Raw genomic sequence first — 21,728 nt, 5'->3', positions numbered from 1 at the left:
TCAAAATTCCTTACCAAAATCAAATCTTGCACCAAATTGGCCAAACCACGATTAGCCAAAACAACCAATCTGGTAACAGGGCCGGGAATACCTTCCGTATAACCATCATTGGCACGTTGGCTATCGCTATCCGAATCACTGGATGAGGAACTGCTTACACTGTTAGCGGCTTCATCACCAGTTTGAGTTTGTACGCTGCCAGAGAAAAGCTAAAGAAAAAATAGAAAAAATAAAGGCGTTAGGGAAGGGTCGATTATTATAAAAATATTTTTTTTTTAACTTAAAATTTTAAATCCTTTTGAGGAAATATAATTGGTATATTTTTTACTTCGTAAGATTGTTTCCAGACAATTCTGACCTAATTCGTAACTATGTATATTAAATTTGTTCCCTTTGAATTTTGTTTAAACACCGCATATCCCATTCGCTACTGGGAAACATTCGTTTAGAAGGGAAATATTTATTGAGAAAAGCAACAGGTTTCTTACACTTAGTTTAGCATAGACGGTGTAAGAAACCTGTTGCTTTTCTCAATAAATATTTCCCTGAAGATGACTGCAGATTGCAGCCGAAATATTGGAAAATAAAAAGAAAATAATAAAATATACCAATTCTTTTATTGACCTTAAGCCGAAATAAACCAAACAAAAAAATGTTTTTCCACAAATTCAAATCGTTTTTACATCTTCAGATTTTTTCTAGACAATTCTAACCTAATTCGTAACTACATATATATTTGATACAGCTTCGATAACTCCGAGGAGTTATGTGGCTCAACTATTACCGCGAACATTGCATTTCTTCTCATTGGGAAGTCTAAATGATGCGTGGAACATATTACGATACTAAAATTCTCAGCAAAATAAGGCTCACAGAATGCTGAGCGTCTAATATTATGTTTACATTTACGAAATCCACTCGATTTCAACTGTCAATTCCATTGCTCAAACGTCAAATGAAATCCAATCGATTTCAGATGAGTTTTCATTTGACGTATACACAAAGGAATTGACAGGTGAAATCGAGTGGATTTCATATTTTGTAGTTCTGATCGAACTCTGAATTATATTTCTAAAGAAGTATGTGATGCTATACGTTTTGACGTTATTCGGGCATAGTTCTCAATGGTTTTTTGTGAATTAGTCTGTGAAGTGTTACTCAGTTTGCTCCAAAGGAATATTTAGTTCAGAATATTGCAAACTACTTCTGATTATCTTCAGACAAGTTTGATCAAAATTTAAAGTCAGTATTTTTCAACGGTATAGCCCTCTATAGCAGTCAGTGACTTGCGAACGTGCATTCATTTCTGTAGAAAGCATAAATCATGTTCAGGACTCACAAAAGAGATTTAGTAAGATTATTCTCATATTCACCCGATGTGATTTGTCTTTAAAAATAGAGTTTCGGGTTCCATTCCATTAAAAATTTTAATTTGAAGCCTCAATTTTTTAAGGTTTTTATGTTGACACCGCTGGATATAACATATTGATCGCAAATGTTTTCCATCCTCATCTTTAGAGTTGTGTAGCTCCGGAACGAACTAGTTCCAAGGAACTATTCTGGGCAAGGAACTATTGGAACTATATCCAGCTCTTGCATTTATATAGTTCCTTTAGTTCATATAGTTCCCGTCGTGCATATAATTCTTTTCATTTGTATATTTGATTTTCTTCCTTTAATTCAACACTCACATCGATCTTTCTCGTTCGGTTCGTTCATCATTCAGATGCGGTCACATTGTAAAATAAACGTAAATCACTTCCCCTGCAATTTAACGACGGAAGAGAAAGAATCATTGATCTATATCGTTCTCGGAGCTATTTGGAACGAAGGAAACAGAAAGAACGATGAAAGAAAAAGATTCATTGAACTAAATCGCTCTCGAAACTATTTGGAACTATATTAAGGAACTATTTCCTTTTGGGAAAAGGAACTAGAAAGATCGATCCGTTTCAGGAACTAGATTGCCCGACTCTACTCATCTTTTCAATAGAGTTGTGTAGTTCCGAACGAACTAGTACCAAGGATCTATTCCAGACAAGGAACTGTTTGAACTATATCCAGCTCTTGCATTTATATAGTTCCTTTAGTTCATAAAGTTCCTTTCGCTCTACTCGTTCCTATAATTTAACATCGATATTTCTTCTTTGCTGTTTATTCGCTGTAATTTATTTATTTTTATGTCAATTCATCCACAAAACGATTAAACATTTCGGTCTTGGGAATATTTGGAACGAAGGAAACAAAAACAACAATGAAAGAGAGAGATTTGGTGAACTATATCGGTCTGGGTACTATTTGGAACGAAAAGAACGATGAAAGAGAAAGATTCGTTAAACTATATCGGTCTTGGAACTATTTGGAACGAAAAGAACGATGAAAGAGAAAGATTCGTTGAACTATATCGGTCTCGGAACTATTTGGACCTATGGAACTATATTAAGGAACTAGTTCCTTTTGGGGAAAGGAACTAGAAAGAAAGATCGATCCGCTCCGGGAACTATATTGCCCAACTCTACTTTTCAATTCCCAAATCCTCAAAAAGGTATTTCCGCCTTCCAAAATATTGAGAAGTTCCCAAAGGAACTAGTCCAATTGAACGATTCACTGAAGAAACTGTACTATTTAAGTAAAAGTTCCTTTTCGTGAAAGAGACAATGAATAGTGGGCGTTTAACCCTTTAAGTGTCAATAATAATTTCTGCCAATATAATAACATTGGCAAATATCGAATATAATCGACATGTGGACTGGGAGGGTTAAACTACTGAATTGAACTAGCACAAAAGTTGTCAGGTCCGAACGGTGGATCTTTTGAACTGAGATAATGGACGAGACGTTATTGAACGAAAATTTCAATATAGTTTCTTTAAATTCAATTTAATATTTAAACTCTTTTTCTAACGGAGGATCTACTGTCCACGTTGTTCACTTTAAAGATCCACTTCACTACTTCCGTAAAAACTGTTCCTGTAAGTCAAATACAAGAAAGAAACCTTGAATGACAGGACACTAAACTGCTGAACTGATTTGGCGCTTACGATTGAATTCCGGACCAAACCGAGGAACGGCTACCTACTGCCAACGTTGTTGCACAATTCACTGTAAGGATCAACGTCACTACTTCAATCAAAGTTCCTTTTAGTTCAATTAAAGAACGGAACTATGAGTGACAGGGTATTGAACCACTGAGTTAGGGAGCCATTCACTGTACAGATTGATTGTAATATTTAAGTAAAAGTTCGATTTAAGAACGGAACTTAAAGGTAAGGTCATTCAACTGCAGAAATGGAGGAACTACTGAATTGTGGTAACATCAGAGAGCTGGTTTCTTTTAGTTTAATTCATGAATGGAACTATGAATGGCAGGCAATTGAACTATTGACATGATTTAGCAACTGGACGACTGAGAGATGTTGTCGGGCGATTCACTGTAAAGATCAACTTCACAACTTCAATAAAAGTAGTTCCAAAGCAGCAAAGCAGTTCGATTCGAGAACAGAACTTTGAATGACAGGTAATTGAACTACTGCACTGAGCTATTGGGTAAGTGATTAGATTTAAAATAATTTGGATGAACTATTGAAGTGAGGTAATAGGTGAAATGAAGTCGCATTGAGAAGATCTGATGCACAAATTCAAAGAAATTATTCGATTCCAGAGTGGAATCGATTCATGACTGAGTTATGGCAAACACATGAAAACTTCAAGAACAAACTTGGCAGCACTTAAAAATTGTTCATGTGGTTGTTGTTTTTAAAGCGCAATGCTTCACTTAACAGACCGTATGTACCGCGGCCTTAAGACAGTAATCGATTGAAATCAATATCGGAAAGATTCACTCAAAATATTAAAGTGTTTCCTTTGGTTCATTTCAGGAACGGAAGCATATAAAAACAATTGAACTACTGAACTGAGTTAGCGAGTGAACGATTGAATCCAAGATTGAATGCATGAACTAATAAATTAAAGTAAAAGGTGGGATGTTGTTAGATGATTCACTGAAAGATCAATTGCCCTACTTCAATCAAAGTATTTTTTTAAGGTCTGTTTAACCCAGATATGCCCATTGCTTGATCGTGATCACTTTTAAAGTATTTTTATATTATTTTAGAAGCAAATGTGAAATAATAACAGTATGTTTATATGTTTTTTAAAAACTTTTTGAAAAAAGTGGTTTTTGAGGCCACTTTTGGACACAGGGTTTTATCTTATAACTGGGAGTTATGGGACACAAAACATTTGACATATAGTCCAAAGACACCTTTTCGGCATCTAGTTAACGTTTTTTCGAAGTAGGATCCACATCGTGTATGTTTTCATTATAAAACTACACAATAATTAATCGGTCATAACGCAAATCATTGTAAAAACTAAGCGATAGGTGGCAACTTCGATGAACTAAACCTCAAAACTCAAAAATAGTAGCTCAAAATAATGGAATCACTTAATATCCAAAGAGCTACAGATGTGTACTGAGTATATCACCAAAATAAACGGTACTTTGATAAACATAACATATCAAATTACCAAGAATTTTGTGTGTCCTATATATAGGACATTGGGCATATCTGGGTTAAGAGAGGAGCTATGAATGGAAAGTCATTGAACTACTGAATCTAGTTAGAAAGTAAACCGTTGAACTCAAGACCAAATGACGGAACTCCTGTATTGAGGTAACGGGTAAGATTTACTCAAAATGTAAAAAGTGGTTCATTTATGTTTAATTCAACAACAAAATAATGAATGACAGACAATTGTATTACTGGACTGAGTAAAGCCGTTGGCACATACGGTCCGTTGAGTGACACGTTGGGACACGCGTTGTCCCAAAAAAGTTACATTATGTTTAACTGTAACACGTCAATCATATTGTTGTTTTTCGAAAAACTTGGATTCACTTACACTTTTTTCATGTGGTTGTTGTATGGCGTCTAAAAATTGAAATCAAGACCCAGTGGAAGAACCACTGAACTGTTGTAAAGGGCGGAGCGTTGTTACACAATTCATTACAAAGTTTGACTGCGGTGGTTCCTTCTACTTCATTACAAAAACGAAACTATGAATGGCAGAAAATTGAACTTACTGAGCCGATCCTTGGTCACACTAGAGAGTTTTTGTTGTAACAACGTCATGGAATCTAGGGTTCCTAGGTCGAGTTCCATACTAGAACAATAGGCCTGTTCGATATCATCGCAAGTGAAAAGTATTTGTATGTACTTGTAACTAATTCTCATTTCTCTTTCACTGAACAAGTTTGTTATCGAACAGCATTTTGTAAAAGTTTGTACAAACTTTTGGGCTATCGAACAGACCTAATATCATAAAGCTGCTGTAGTGGAAAATTCGATCTACGATTACCTAAAAGTTTCAATGAAACCACTCTATTGCGACCTTCGACTTAACGATAGAACTCAAGACCAAATGGACAAAGTACTAAATTGAAAAAAGGACGTTCAACGTTCTTGAACGATTCACTAAAAAGATCAATTGCACATAGTGGTTCATTTTAGTTCAATCAAGAAGATACCTATAAAAGGCAATTGAAAGACAGAATTTAGTTTGCGAGTGAGGAGCCGAACTAGTAAACTTAAAATCGAACGCTTAACTGTTTTCACCTTCCAGTAAATTCTTTCAAATGCAAACACGAATGACGATTGTTGATTTATGCTAGGTTTACATTTACGAAATCCACTCGATTTCAACTGTCAACTCCATTGGTTAAACGTCAAATGAAATCCAATGGATTTCAGATGTGTTTTCATTTGACGTATGCGCAAATAATTGACAGTTGTAATTGAGTGGATTTCGTAAATGTAAACGTAGTATTAATTACAGTGCTCTAAATATGGCACCACTTTTCGAAAGGATGCCAAGTTTTAAACACATAACATTGGTCTGTGTTTAGACACACAAATTTCTCGGGAAAATAAATTGAGTTTTTTGGGAGAGAGCGGAGAGGAAAGAGCTCCTCAATACTCTTTCCTGCCCCTATTGCCTAAAAACTGAATTTACTTTCCCGAGAAATTTGTGTGTCTAAACACGGACTTGAATTGATGATCTTCTTCTTCTGACATATGTTTCATATGTCAATTCCATGAATTGATGATTGCCGTCTTTCATTTTATAATATTTATCCTTAAAGACCGCGGCACATACGGTCCGTTCAGCGTCGCGTTACAACAACCACATGGAAACTTCAAGAGCAATCTTGGTATCACTTAAGGCCTGGGTACATAAGCTGCCTTGCCTGGTTGCATTGCTTTTCTGCTTCATTTCTGACATAATAAAAATAAAAGAATAAAAAAGGCCGAGCAAATTTCGAACTGGGTTGCCCTTTTCTTTTTTATTCTTTTATCAGAAGCAAGCAAGGTAAGCAGGCGAGGCAGCTTATGTACGCAGGCCTTTACACATTTTTCATGTGGTTGTTGTTTCAACGCGCAAAGCGGCATACAAAGGACCGTATGTATTTGCCTTTGCATAATAGCTCCGTTGAGTGCCACGTTACAACAAGCACATGAAAAAGTGTAAGTGATGCCAAGTTTTCTTTTGAAGTTTTCATGTGGTTGTTGTTGTTTTTAATGCGTGACGCAATACAAAATGGACCAATTGCTACGAGAGCTTTAAAAGTTTTTCCTAGTAAATATTTTTTTCCTTGGATACTTTTTTTATTTATTTTGGTCCTTCGACTGCACATTTGAAAATAAAATTAGGACTGATCTATTATTTGAAATACAGCTACATTTAAATAAACATATTTGAGTAAATCATTGCAATACTTACTCTGACAATATCGAAGAGGAAATTACCGGAACCAGCACCGCCGGCACCACCAGCAGATCCTGAACTAGAGCCAGAGCTGGCACCACCAGCTAAACCAGCACCGCCGAACTGCAAGAACCTTTTGAAAATATTGCTAAACATAAGTAATTTGCAACAAATTTGCGACAACAACATCAAGTGGTGTGTTTGTGGTTGGTTAGGAAGTGAGAATACATGTTTTTTTTATTTGTTTGTTTGGTTTGTTGTTACCCATGAAATATGTAAAAGAATTTCGAAAGAAAATAATTTTAGTTGTTGGGTTAGAATCAGTTTTTAAAGGCCAATTATTTGTCATCAATAATGCTATCTGGTATTACATAAAAAATGGATTAATGGTTCAATATTATGATAAATGGATCAAATGTTTTTTTTTTTTGTAACATAAAAGTAATTGGATCTGAAAACTTACCTCTTGTTTCTGTCATCCAAATCGGCGGTATCTTCATTTGAGTCCAATGACAATTCATCAATGGCTGGTGACTTGGATTCGCTCAATTGCAATTCATTGCTAATCGATTTGGATTTATCATTGCTGGTCAATTCATTGTTGAAACTGAGTTGAATGGTCTCCTCCAATTTGGGTTGGTTTGAGGGAATTGGCAATTGGGCAGGTTGTTGTTGCTGTTCGGCATTTTGGAAAACAGCAGCGGCGGCAGCAGCAGCTTCAGCTTCTTTAACTTGACGGGCGACACGTATGGTCTCTTCCAATTGTTTATTAATGGCCGATAAATCGATTTGTGTATCAGTGGCACCATTCTTTTAAAATTGAATTATTTTGGGGTGGGCGGGAGAGAGAGTAAAACGTGCAGCAGGATCAGGAAAGAGAGAGGGCACAATTTTTCATGGGACATAAGGGCGGGGGGTTTGGTTTGTCGAGGGGTGCAACAAGAGAACATCATCATGCAACGTTGAACATGTAGCAAAGTTTTTTTGGTTTTAAATGTGTGGTGTTGCCATATAGTGTGGTGGTTAAAACATTCAACAGAGTTGCCACATTTATAAATATGGAGTTGGTGTTTTGTTGGTCATGTTTGTGTTTGACGTGCATTTGTTTTGTTTGGTTTATTTTTTATTTGGGGGTGTTAGTAAAAAGTTTTGGATAGGAGAGATAGAGACAGATAGAGAGAAAGATAGGTAGGATAGCATATAGGGGGAGAGAAATGAAATGGGAACAGAGTGGGGGAGGAGGAGAGGATATTAGGATAGATAAATGACAAATGATGGTGTTACCAGACAAATGTTCCATGCCGTGCATTTTAATGTTACCCCACAAAACAGGGATGTATTTTTTGTTGTGTACAGTGTTTTGGGTTTTAGGTTTGGGGTTTTGAGGTTAGTTCATACACAATTTAATTACATTTACATTGTTTTTGTATGGAATGCACGTGCATAATGATGTATTTTGTATACATTTTCGTTTTTTTTAATATTTGAAGATGATATTAAATTTTTCACAAGTCGTTTGATAGTTTTTTTTTTTGATTTTGGAATGTAGGTATGCGCATGAAAGAAAGAGAAAAAAGAAAAACAAAAAGCATGAGAAATCATGATCAATCAATATGGGAAGTTTTTGAGTTTTGCTTTCATTTTGATTAAAATAAAAAGCAGCAGATTTTCCTAAAAACTAAAATCTTTTTCAACTACATAAAGTCTAAACTAAATTATTATTTTTACACATATGTTAATAATTTGTTAATAAATGACAAATTCAATAGAGAATAGCCTCTAAGAAGAGGTCAGGCCTAAAGAAAACACAGTTTTTGCAACCTAACGTAGTAGAACGCCAAAATTAGCGGAAGTTAGTGTTAGAATACGGAAATAAGAAAAAAGGAAATGTTTTGAAATTTTATGGTTGTTGTTTGTTAAGTAAAATCCAATGCATTAACAATTTGTTGTTGTGTTTGTTGGTGTTGCGTTGCTTGTTTACTGCCAATTTGTTTGTTGGGAGGAGAATTCTTTTTTTATTTTTTCTGTTTGAAAATAATTTGAAAAAAGAACAGAAAATTGTTATTCAATTAAAACCAATTTCGTTTGTGGAGAATTTCTTTCTTTATATTCTCCACATTATGTTTGATGTCGTTGTTGTAGCAAAAGCTCCATATATCCAACTCACATTTAGTTTTTGTATTATTTTCGAATTATGCAGTTGTAGAGACTGTTGTGGTTGTAGTAGTGCTTGAATCTGAACTGCTGACAACTTCATTATCTTCATCCTCAGGTTCGAATGTTTCCAATTCAACTTGTACACGTGTGGCACCCGATGAACTGTCATCGTCATCATCATCAAAATCAGCATCGAAATTAGCACGAGCACGATTGGCGGTGTTACCTTGAACAGCAGTACGCAAAATAGTGGGGCCCAATGTACGCAGAACTTTCGAAATAATCATATTGACCTGGGCATCGATTTGCTACAACATCAACGGTGTTTATTTTATTTTGGGAATTTTTTGGAGATGGGGCAGGATGGTGAGTAACAAATTTTAGTGTTGTTGGTGTAATTTGTTAAAAAAAACCACAAAAGAAGAAGAAAAAACATGTTTCTGTAATAAGTGTGTATATTTTGTATGTCAAATTTTCATGAATAGAGAGAGTGAGCGGTTTAGATGAGAGTGCTCGCGTTGCTAAAAATATATGCTAGAATTTTGTTTCAATGATAAAGTTAGGCGAGCACCGATAGAGCTTATCGAAATGTTCCTGGTATTTGCTGATTTTTTAATTAGTAACGTCCACACTAGAGTGAATTTCATTAAAAAATTTCATGAAATTAGGTGTTCATAGGTTGAATTCCCCACTACAGCAATTTCATGATTTTACTCTTCTATGTAACTCGATCTATAGACACATAATTTCATGTCAAAATTTCAATGAAATTACTCATGTGTGGCCCAGGACTTATTGAAACTTGCTATACCGAATGAAAAACTTTTAATAAAAAAATGCCTAACTCCAAATGTTTCAAAATAATCCCTTTTGGGCGCCCAGTATGTACGTCAACCTAAAGCCATTTAATAGTTCCCACTTTTATGTTAATTATTTTATGATAAAATCTGTAAATAATAGCTCTGTTCCTTTACGTTCAAGAATCTTCAAGTTTTACCACTTTTTACTCGAAAAGCGTTCCTTTACTTCAGGCACAATACAATTGATATGGGAGCAGTTTGCAACTTTTGCTACTTTTGCCGGTTTTACCATTTTCTGAAGTAAAGGAACAGACCAAATACAATTTTCCTTAATCCAAAGAGCTTAATGACCCCACATTGGGCGCCACTTTCGTGTACGTTAAAACATGGACCCAAAGTATTTCCACTAATTACGCGGATTTTGCCGTTTGTTCCTAAGATTTTTAAAAATGCTGCCAAATTGACATCACAACGAGAACTGTTGCCAAGTTGGCATACATAGTTAGTCCAAAAAACCGACAATTGGAATAAGTACTGATAAGATTTCCTTAATTGTTTCAAAGAGATGGGACTGAATTCAAATGTATAATGTTCCCAACACAGTTTGGAACTTAACTTACTTGTAGAAGAGGAAAGCTTACAGAGAAACTGGAGTTTTTGTATTTGGCGTTGCCAAACAATAACAATCACATGATATTCATTTCACTTTTAAAATATATGTATGGTTTAATTAGGTGTACCTACTATAAAAAGGAATAGTTTATGAAATTAAGGCCTGCGTACATAAGCTGCTCTTCCTGATTGCCTTGCTTTCCTGCTTAATTTTTGACAAAATAAAAATAAAAGACTAAAGAAGGCCGAGGAAATTTCGAACTGGGTTGCCCTTTTCTTTTTTATTCTTTTATCAGAAGTAAGCAAGGTAAGCAGGCAAGGCAGCTTATGTACGCAGGCCTTTACTTCTGCTAGAAGGTTCTATGCCAGACGCTAGAATACACAGGAAAATTTGTTGTGTTTATTCTTCACAAGAATAGCTTTGTTCCTTTACTTTTTTAATTGTAAAAGAGAAAACTGTCACAATTGCTCTCTCATGACCAGTTTTACCAGAAAAGTAAAGGGACAAAAAATGGTAGAAATGGTAGCAATGCTAAAAAGAAATTTAAATTTTTTAATTTTCTTCTTTTTGTCAGCGTTCGCCTTTTTCTGTTTTCGTTCATTTTTCTTCATTGTGAAATAATCGTCAAACAAATGTCGAAAAATTAGTTCTACCATTTTTTACCTGCAGAAATTTGTCTGGTAGCCTGTGGTAGAAGAGAAAGGCATATGTGATCTCTCTAACTCTCTTAAAAATGGCTGCCAGTTTTACCACTTTTTGGGTTAAAGAACGCTTTGCAGGTTAAAAATGGTAAAAGTGGTAACCTCAGGTAAGTAAAGGAACGCAGCTAATATTGTATAGAAATTGAAAGGTTATTGAATGTGTGATAAACTTTAAACTGCCAAATACTGTCACGTTGCCAACTAGAACATTTGGATATGATTATTTTGGTATAATTTTTTCTTGTGTGGATTTACAGCCTGTTTCTGTATGTCGAAAGAAGAATGTGTGCGAAAGAAACACGTCCAAACTCTTGTGTGTTTTTCAAATTTGTTTTTTGTTTTGAAGCAAAAGCAAAGGTAAAATTATTTCGAAAACCAAAGTTCGGGCGTTTTTCATTCGCACACATTCTTCTTTCGACATACAGAAACTGGCTGTTAATATAAGTTCCACTAAACAATTTAGAATAGTCTCATGCCTTTTGTAAAAAATATGGACCAATTAATTATTAAAATGTTTTATGAGAATGAAAAATAATCTGTGATGACCCAGCTAAAACTATTATTCAAAACTACTTAAAACAAATACTAATTGACAAATATTGTGACACAAAGTCAATGAAGGTGCTAGGCTTCGCCTCACATCATTATCTTCATTAAGTAGAAAACTTAACGAAGGAAATGGTAGAAGGTCCAATGGAACATAACACCTTCATTGGTCTTTTCCAGCATTGCTATATTTTTATAAAAGTGAAAATATATGACAAAAATATTCGATTTAAAAGGAACTACAAACAATGTATACAACTATGAATTTTTAATTATATTTTTTTCATGACCAAAACAAATGAGAACCTCTCTTTGGATTCCTTGTGAGAGAGAGAGGGAAAATAAAATTAAAGGTGCTGGCGAATTTAATAATACGTATAGTTGTGATGGATCAAAATACATTTTCTCTATGGGTGCATGTGGCGATTTCCAAATGATTAAGTGCTTTCATTTTTTGATGGGGCGTCTCTTGTTTTAATTTGCAAACTACAGCTGATAATAAAACAGAGTTGTATTTGTTTAACGATGATTTTGTGGTTTCAAACTACAGCTGATGACGGGTGATGAACAAAACAGAGTTGTATTCGTTCGATTAGTTGATGACATTATTGTCGACGGGTATAAGTTTGGTAATTTTGGGTGTTGTTGTTGAATCTGAAGTTGTTGTTGTTTGGATTGTAGGCGAAGTTCCTGTTGTGATGATTGTATTTGTCGGCGATGACGATAAATTATCTCTACTGGCAATAAAATAATTGGTACTATTTAATAAACGATTTAAATTATCGATAATATCCATCAATTGCAAATTATTGCCAATTCCTGGTACAATGTTGCCATTTGGTGGTATGTTGTTATTGTTCGAATTGGAAGGATTTGGCAATAGATCAGCATTTGATGTTGTTGTTGTGGTAGTTGGAGTGGGGAAATTGTTGAGGGAATTTGTTATAATAATATCAGAAATTGAGGGATTACGTGGGGAAACAGAAGAGGAGGTAGGTTGTGTGGCAATTGGGTTGGGAGTTGTTACTTGTGGACCTAGGGGGATTGAGGTGGTTTGGGAATTATCTCTAGTCGTTCTTTGGGGAACAATATAAATGGGACTTGAAGGTGTAGTTGTGGTGGTAGTTGTTGGGGCTTCAGTAGTAGAGGTAGTGGTGGTGGTGGTGGTAGTTGGAATTTCAGTTGTTGTGGTAGAGGTAGTAGTAGTGGGAGTTTCAGTTGTAGTTGAGGTAGTGGAGGAGGAAGTTGAAGGACTGCTAGTCGTTGAGGTTATGGAGAAACTTGTCTCAGTATTTCTCGAACTCACATTGCTTGGTTCAGCGGTTTGTGGTGGAAAAGTGGGCAAATCTATTTGAACTCTGGTATTATCGCCATCACCATTGTTGCTGTTCGCTGGCGTAGTTGATTTATTGTCATTATCAATGGAATTACTTGAACCCACATCCTCCTCATCTTCATCATCATCGTCGAAATCGGCATCTATGTTGGTACGTGGTGTTGAACTACGATTACCCAATACGGCACGTAAAACATCTGGACCTGCAACTCTTATCACTTGGGCAATAATACGATTTACAATATCATCTATGGTCTATTCGAAACGTAATTGATTTTTTTGTGGTTTTCAAAAGGAAGGAAAGGGATTTTATAAAATTTTACCAAAAAATTTAAAAATTGTTTGCTACCAAAATCTACTTTCTTTGATGACCGTGTTTTCAGATGAAATTGCCAATTTGTTTGATCTCTTGATTTCTTTTTTTTTGAAATGTTAAATGTTTGCTTGTTTTGTAAATGTATTGGGTTTTTGGGCAAAAACATGCAAAATGTGTGTGGATGGTTGTGTGTGTTAGCAATTCGAAGTGAATTGCCATTGATTGTACAATCCCTGTGTAGTTTGGGGATTTTATGGGATTTTTCATAATCCATTTTCGTTTTGTTTTTAAACTTAAACTTAATTAGTAACTAAGTGCTACATTTTTAAGGAGGGTGTTTTGTGTCAAAATTATTTGACATTTGATTGCCATTTACTAGATCAGCTGTATTCTTTTTGCAAAAAGTGCTGCCTAGTTTAATTTCATAAGCATGATATGCTGTGTTGCCAATTATCATTGTAATGTTAAGGATTGCCAATTGCTTTTTCATTTCTAAAAGAGTGATGCCAATTTCTTTTTTGTAAATTTTGCACATTTTTAATTTTGAGTATTTTGTTTTTATTTTTGATCTCCACTTCCTCCTTGTGTATCTTTGTTATTTGTCCTTTGTGATTCAAATTCTTCATCTGGTTCAAATTCAGTTAAATTTGCCGGTGTGGTTATATTACTTGTTGGCAAACCAAAATCATCGTTTTCGTCAATTGGTAGAGCCGGTGCATTGAGACTGGGATTTAAGGCGGTACCCAATATAGCGGGACCAACTTGTACTAACAATCGATTAACGTAGCGATCTATTTCCTCGTTTATTTGCTGACAATAATAAGCGTAAATTTAAACGCAATTCGAATTTTGTTTTATACGTTGTTGATAGTTTTAAATATTACATGTCTGTATCAGACATGTGTCAATCTAACGCACCCTAATCGTTGTTTTTTAGCCAGAGATGTGCATTTGTGTTGTTTTTTTACTGGACTGTAAATTTCTTGGTTTGTTAGCAATGCTAAATGATTAAACCTAAGTTTTAAGAGTGTGTGCTCTATCTTACCAACTACATACAGACATACATATGTATGTATTTGCAAATGCGCTTATCTAGATTTTTGTTTAGTAATGTCAAAATGCTTATCTATGCTAATGTGTTCATTTGTTAGTTCGTTTACTAGCTTACCTTAGTTAAATCGGGAAACAATTCACGTAGTAAACCAATTGTACGCTTATTACGTTCTGCAATTAATTGTTCTTGATCATTGGCACCCAGTGTTAGAACATCCAATTCCTGAAAGGAGAGAGAAGAATGGGGAAAAAGGTAAATAAATATTTTGTGTTAAAAGAAGAGAAAAAGAACAACAAGTGGAACAAAGCTATATTAACATGCAATAGTGGAAAAAAGGAGAAATTTAAATATAATTTGGCAATAGAAATTCGAAATGGCGTTGAAGGAAAATTCTGTGTAGGTTGTTTACCAAAAATGTTCAAAAGAAAACAAGTCTTCTTAAAAGCGTTCCAATAAGAGAACGGGAACGAAGCTATTGTTTCGGAATTTTTTAATAACAATAAATTTAAATTAAATATTCCTCACACTACGTTCCCGCAAAGATTCTCATTACAATTGTTTTGGAAATTAATATGCCCATGAAGTCAGGGTAACGTGTGATTTTTTCAATGCTTCGGACAAAAGTTCGTTTTTGTTTGTTTTTTATTAATTGACGTCATTGGCATATTGGTTTGGAATAAATAAATAAAATTATGTATGTATAGTAGACATAGATAAGCCATGAATCATTGCAATAACTAAATTATTTCTCTGTAATTCAACATTCTGTCACGGCGGGCCTATACCATTCAATTAATACTCCTCAAATCATGCCCTGCGGTATTAATTGGAAGGTTGCTCTTCCAGTCTATGTAGTACTAGTAGTCTTTATTTTTCATTTATTAACTAAGTATTTATAGATAAATAATGTGTACTGTACACTAATAATGTGTCTATTAGGCCGGGGCGATTTGTATGGAGGGAAAAACATGTTAATGGGCGGGGTCGCGTTGCTGATTCTTGGAATTGTACTCAGCAAAAAGTCTGCTAGAGCATATATCTACGGTGAAAATCGAGACTCTCGATTTAGACTTAAATTTTTATATCCACGTTTTTTGTTTTTGGATATTTTGCCAAAACATTGAGATTTTCGATCCAACACCAAGACAAAAATTGTAGGCCATTAAGGTTTTTAAATCGCCAATGTCTAGTGTCTATATATATTTAAAAACCCAGTACATATTTTACGATCTGTTCCTTTACGTGCAAGAATCTTCAAGTTTTACCACTTTTTACTCGAAAAGCGTTCCTTTACTTCTGACACCATACAATACATGTGGGAACGGTTTACAACTTTTACTATTTTTGCCGGTTTTACCATTTTCAAGAGTAAAGGAACAGACCATTAGTTAGTAGTAAGAAGAAATTAATTGACGTCCTTATACCATATTTTAATGTCCTAACATCTAATTATTAATTATTAAATTAAATTACTTTTATTTTTTTGTCACCCGACGTCTTGACTTGAAATGAACTTTTCTTCTTTTCTTCATTACGAAAGCCACAACTTCCTTCTTTATATACAAAACAAAATTTTAGCGTGAAGTTGTTAACAATTACATTTAATTTTCACTTTTATTTTTTTTTGTATTTTCTTCCTTTTAAACACTTTAGGTTATTTGTCATAGTAATTGCAAAATGTTGTTACATTGTTAATCACCTAAAAGACCCCTGAAGAAAAGAGTATCAACATTGTAATCGCTTAAACAAATCCTACTATTTATCAAATTTGTATAACACTGCATTTACATCTGTTACTGGTAAGCATTATGTTGCCTCAACAATGATGCTTGTACAGTACAGTAAGGACTTGTCTTACAAGATATATGAAAAAATTTTCCCAAGGAAAAAGTATGGATTAAGGAAATCACGTGTGATCTAAGAGAAGTCTCACACTGTTCCTTCAAGTATGTTTCTGGGAAAATAGTTTAAAATAGGTGCAGTCCCCGATATTTCTTAAGTGAAGCGTTTACTGGCTGGTGGCTACCTGCAATATGGTGCCAATCATATCGAAATCAGGCAACGATAATGTATGGAAATGGACACAAAATATGGAAAGACGATTCCGATATCGTTAAAATGGACTTACAATTCGAAATGTAGACGCCACAGAGAGTATTTCGTTAGTGCACTTCTTTAAAGAACTAAGAGGAAATACTTGTGCTTATCTAGTTGAATGAATACTTCAGTTGAACAAACTTGTTTTTAAAATACATAACGACAACATTAAAAATGGTTTGTTCACATTTATTGCCAATCAACATTTGAATCATTCACTGTAGCTTTGTTCCTTTACTTTTTTAATAGTAAACGTAGCAAAAGAGAGAAGTTCTCTCTTCTCTCAGAAAACTGTGAAAATTGCTCTCACGTAACAAATTTTGCACAAAAGTAAAGAAACGGAAAAATAGTAGATCTGGCAGAAATGTCAAAAAGGGCTGCTTAAAAAAATAGCAAACAAAATAAATGTCACTGTTTTTTATTTCCATGGTTTAAATTTTTATTATTTCTTTTTATTTTGCTTTGAAAAAGCGCGTAGTTTTCTTTTTTCCTTTTGCCTTAATTTTCAAATAAATGTCAAATCAGCAGTTTGACAGATTTTTCACTTTTTACACAACGAAATTTATCGAGCAGAAAGTAGTAAAAGAGAAAAACATATAGGCTCTCTTTCCTCTCTCACTCTCTTAAAAATTGCTTCCAGTTTTACTACTTTTTGGGGTTAAGGAACGCTTTCCAAGTTAAAAATGGTAAAACTTGAAGAAACTTTAATGTAAAGGAACATAGCTTATATTAGCTGAATGTTGAGCACTTGAAAAGTATTTATCTGACAACTCATGACGTTCAAAAACCATGTTTTGGAACTAGCAACACAGCATCCGCTATTTTAATTCTTTAGTTCGTTCGGTCTTTTAGATACTTCGTTAGTGGCCTTATTACATGTTACGATATATTCTTTACATATGAGCTGTCACTTTGCATATATATTTTGTATGGGAGAAGTGACAACTCATATGTAAAAAACATATCGTGGAAAGTACCCATAACATGAACTTAACATGACACTGTTGACTGGTCTAGTTCGGTAGCTCATTTCAGTGAACCCTCCCTGTGAAAAATTATTTCTACGAAGAACATTATTTCTTCTATGAGAAGACCTTATGGCCTTCTATGAGAAGACCATCCGGTTTTCTTTTAGAAGACCTTCTGGCCTTCTTTGAGAATACCATCCGGTCTTCCATTAGAAGACCTTATGGATTTCTATGTGAAGTTTTCTATAAGAAAAGCTTCTGGTTTTCTATGAGAAGACCTATGATACATTTTCTTGCCTTTTGTGACAAGATTTCGGTGTTCTTGGATGAGACATTCTGACCTTCTATGAAAACACCCTCTTATTTTTTTGAGAAGACCTTCTGGTCTTCTATGAGAAGACCTTGTGGTCTTCTGTAATGAGAAGATCTTCTGTTATTCTAAGAGAAATCTTTTAAATGAAGACCTTGTGGTCTTCTATGAAAATCTTCTTTGTGAAGACATTCTGGTCTTAAATGCGAAGACCTTCTAGTCTTCAATGTGGAGACCTTCTTCTGTGAGAAGACCTTCTAGTCTTCTATCAGAAGACCTTCTGGACTACTATGAGAAGAACCTCTGGTCTTCTACAAGAAGTCTTCTATGAGAAGATCTTCTGGACTTCTATGATAAGACCTTCTCGTCTTCTATTACAAAACCTGCTGATCTTCTATGAAAAGACCTTCTAAGAGAAGTCTTTTAAATAAAGACCTAGTGAACTTCTATGAAAAGACCATCTGGTTATATCTGAAAACCTTCTGTGTGAAGATATTCTGGTCTTCAATGTGAGGACCTTCTGGTTTTCTATGAGAAGACCTTCTGGTCTTCAATGTGAAGACCTTCTAGTCTTCTATGAGAGGATCTTCTGCTCTTCTATGAAAAGACATCCTGGTCTTCTACTGTAAGAGCTGCTGATCTTCTATGAAAATACCTTCTGGTCTTCAATGTGAAGACCTTCTAGTCTTCTGTGAAAATACCTTCTGGTCTGCTATTAGAAGACCTTCTGTTCTTCTAAGAGAATTCTTTTAAATGAAGACCTAGTGGTCTTCTGTGAAAAGATCATCTGGTTACATCTGAAAACCTTCTGTGTGAAGATATTCTGGTCTTCAATGTGAGGACATTCTGGTCTTCTATGAGAAGACCTTCTGGTCTTCTATGAGAAAATCTTCTGGACTTCTATGAGAAGACATTATGTTCTTCTTTGATAAAACCTTCTCGTCTTCTATTGTAAGAACTGCTGATAATTTATGAAAATACCTTCTGGTCTTCAATGTGAGGACCTTCTAGTCTTCTGTGAGATGACCTTCTGGTGGGCTATTAGAAGACCTTCTGTTCTTCTAAGAGAAGTCCTTTAAATGAAGAGCTAGTGGTCTTCTCTGAAATGACCATCTGCTTATATGAGAAAACCTTCTGTGTGAAGATATTCTGGTCTTCAGTGTGAAAACGTTCTAGTTTTCAATGTGACGACCGTCTAGTCTTCTATGAGAGGACCTTCTGTTCTTCTATGAGAAGACCTTCAGGTCTTCTAAAAAAGACCCACTGGTCTTCTATGATAAGACATTCTGGATTTCTAAGATAAGACTTTATGGAGTTTTATGAGAAGACTTTCTTGTCTTCTACGAGAAGACATTCTGGTCTTCTATGAGAAGATCTTCAGGACTTTTATCAGAAGACCTTTTGGTATATTATGAGAGGACCTTTTGGTCTTATAGGAGAACAAATTATTTTCTTCTTTTTAAAGGCCTTTTGGTCTTCTATGAGAGGACCTTTTGGCCTTCTATGAGGAGAACTTTTGGTCATGTATGAGAAAACTTTTTGGCCGTTTATGAGCAGACCTTTGATCTTCTGTGAGAAGTCCTTTTGGTCTTCTATGAGAGGATCTTTGTGTTTTTTAAGAGACGACCTTTGCACCTCTGTAAGAAGACTCTCTGACCATCTGTGAGAGCACCTTTTGGTCTTTTATGAGAAGACTTTCTGATCTTCTATGAAAAGACCTTTTGGTCTTCTTTGAGAAGACCTTTTGGTCATCTGGTATCTCTTCTTCTAAGGGAACAGCTCATTTAAGAAAAGAATTTCTGGTGTTCGTTGAGAAAACATAAGAGACCAACTGGTCTTCTGCAAGAAAATGTGTATGTCATGTATGAGAAGGATTTACTGGTATTCTTTAGAGAGTAGTTATGTATTCCTTAAAAAAAATGTTTTTGTCTTCATGGAGAAGACCTTCGTATCATTTATACGGAAACTATCGTGTATTTTATAGAGAAACTTTGAAAATTCCTTATGATCTTCTCTGAGAAAAAAAGATCGAACATTTTCGTATGCCTCGTAATATGTGACCTAAGTGTTTGTCCACAATACCAAATGAGATAAATAAAGAGAATAGAAATAAGAGAATCATTTAATTTTCATGTTGCACTGCAATCGTATAATTTATGTTTTTGCTGTCGTTTGTTTAACATTTGATCTTTCGGTTTATTTTTTGCTCAAAAAAACATTGGCAATTGTTAGTATTGTTATTTAGAATCGTGGGAGTAAATCTCGTGTCAAATGGCGCGTGCTGTCTAGCTGTCATGATGCCACTACATTGTGTGATGGATGAAAAACATTGTAGATTTTGCTTTAATAGACTGCGGTGTTGTTGTATTATAGAGGTTCATTCACATGATGAGGTGTTAATTAATTGTTAATTACAGGTATTTTTTTTTCAAATGTGAGTTGAAATTCTTCGCATTAAGATTATTTGAAGAGATAAAAAGGCAGTTGAATGGAAAACATTTTAGAGATTAAAAACAAGAGGACTAAGTTGGAATTGTAAATTAAGTTTTTAGTTACATATTTTATTTTTATGATTTTTTTTAATTTTCAATTGCACTCACGTATGTTTAATTTGTGACAGATAATAAACTGTAGTTCCTTCTTTTTTAAGTGTTTCATTTTCATATTAAAAAAAAACATGTAGGTATGACGTAGGTGTTTTAAAGTGTTTTTGTTGCAAAAAGTAAGACCCTCCTATGATTGTGTAAGTTTTTTTTTTGGTTTTACACATTTCGTGAGCCCAGACAGCATCCCAATTGAAAGTTCATTTTAACAATGTTTTTTAACAAGCTAAGTAAAATGAAATATTACATCACAAGTCCATTCATTCATCATTGTTTTTTGTTAATATTGATGTAGGGTTTGTGTCCTATTTACCCAACAAGATGAATTAAAGAAACAATTGCAAAATTAAAAAAAAAAATACTTTCACTTTATTTCGTTTAAAAGACTGACTGAAGCTGTTTGCTTTAATCTTTCATTTCATAATTTGGAGTGATCATAATTTTTTAAACAGTAGCAGGATGGTGAAATGAAGTAGTTGATTAAAATATTATTACTTCATTATTTTATTTTTTTGAGAAAAAAAAAAAAAGTTTATGATTGTAGTGGTTAGATGTCAGATACCTTCACCGATTACCAAAACGAGCAAAAATTGGACTTTGTAATAGTAAAACTGGAAAAAATTGTTGTGTGTTGAGAAAAATTGTTCCCACACAAAAGTCTTTTCAAAAAGTTCGGGAACGCAAAGATGGAAAAAACGTAAAAAAAAAGCTGGAACAAATGTCAAAATCGGCGTACCAGCCAATCAGACGCCGGCATCCATGTTACTATTTTTTACACGCTCAAATTTGTCGAGTAAAAAGTTTTTAAAGAGAGGGTCATTTGGCGCCTTTTTTGTTTAAAGAGAAGTGAACATTTTACAACTTTTTTTTTGTACGGGAACGGGTTTTCGGGGAAAATGTGTAAAAGTCGTAAAAATTGTAAAAACTTTTTAGTTCTGGAACACAGCTAAAGCATTTAAGAACTGGGAAAACGTGGATGGACACAGTTAACAAGATATTATTAAAACGCACTGCCATTGATGCTGAGAGTCTTTAGACAGATCATCATTACTCCTCTTTTGAGAAGGATCACAGATTTTCCTTGAGACTAGATAATGCTCCTCTATGAGAAGACTTCGTTACTCTTTATGTGAAGGCGTAATGGTCTTCTATGTGAAAATCGTCTGGTATCCATTGAAAGACCATTTGGTCTTATATGACAAGACCTTCTAGTCTTCTGTGAGAAGAAGTCTTTTTTAACCACGTAAATTTAAAATGGGAATTTCTCTCTTTTAAAATAACCCCTCACATTTAAACGTTTTTCGATCCAATTGATTGCATTCGATTATGAATATTTCAATTGAAAAGCAATAACAAAATTCAATTTTAATTCGCTATTAAAATAAGCGACCTTAACCAACATTATTATAGAAACAAACGAGAAGAAGTGGGGCTGTCGGAGTTCTTTACAATAAGAAAGA

At 34.4% G+C, this 21,728-nt stretch overlaps 1 protein-coding gene across 2 annotated transcripts in view; it reads right to left on the bottom strand.

The window, feature by feature from the left end:
• Positions 1–21,728, bottom strand: part of LOC141398528 (uncharacterized) — a 73,901-nt gene that overhangs the window by 1,420 nt on the left and 50,753 nt on the right. Inside the window, exons 3-6 of one of the 2 annotated variants that reach the window (XM_073975858.1) lie at positions 14,405–14,512; positions 7,231–7,577; positions 6,783–6,900; positions 15–209 (exon numbers count right to left, since the gene is read on the bottom strand). In XM_073975858.1, the coding sequence (XP_073831959.1) occupies positions 15–209; positions 6,783–6,900; positions 7,231–7,577; positions 14,405–14,512 (768 nt within the window). Of the gene's footprint in view, positions 1–14; positions 210–6,782; positions 6,901–7,230; positions 7,578–8,934; positions 13,176–14,404; positions 14,513–21,728 lie in introns of those variants that run through there. The other variant, XM_073975857.1, reaches the window with a different exon arrangement.

This window comes from Musca autumnalis, unplaced genomic scaffold (genome assembly GCF_047663935.1).
Source record: "Musca autumnalis isolate F117 unplaced genomic scaffold, ASM4766393v1 scaffold_3, whole genome shotgun sequence".
Lineage (NCBI taxonomy): Eukaryota > Metazoa > Arthropoda > Insecta > Diptera > Muscidae > Musca > Musca autumnalis.
Note: the sequence above shows the minus strand (reverse complement) of the source record. Positions and strands in the feature narration are given on the sequence as shown.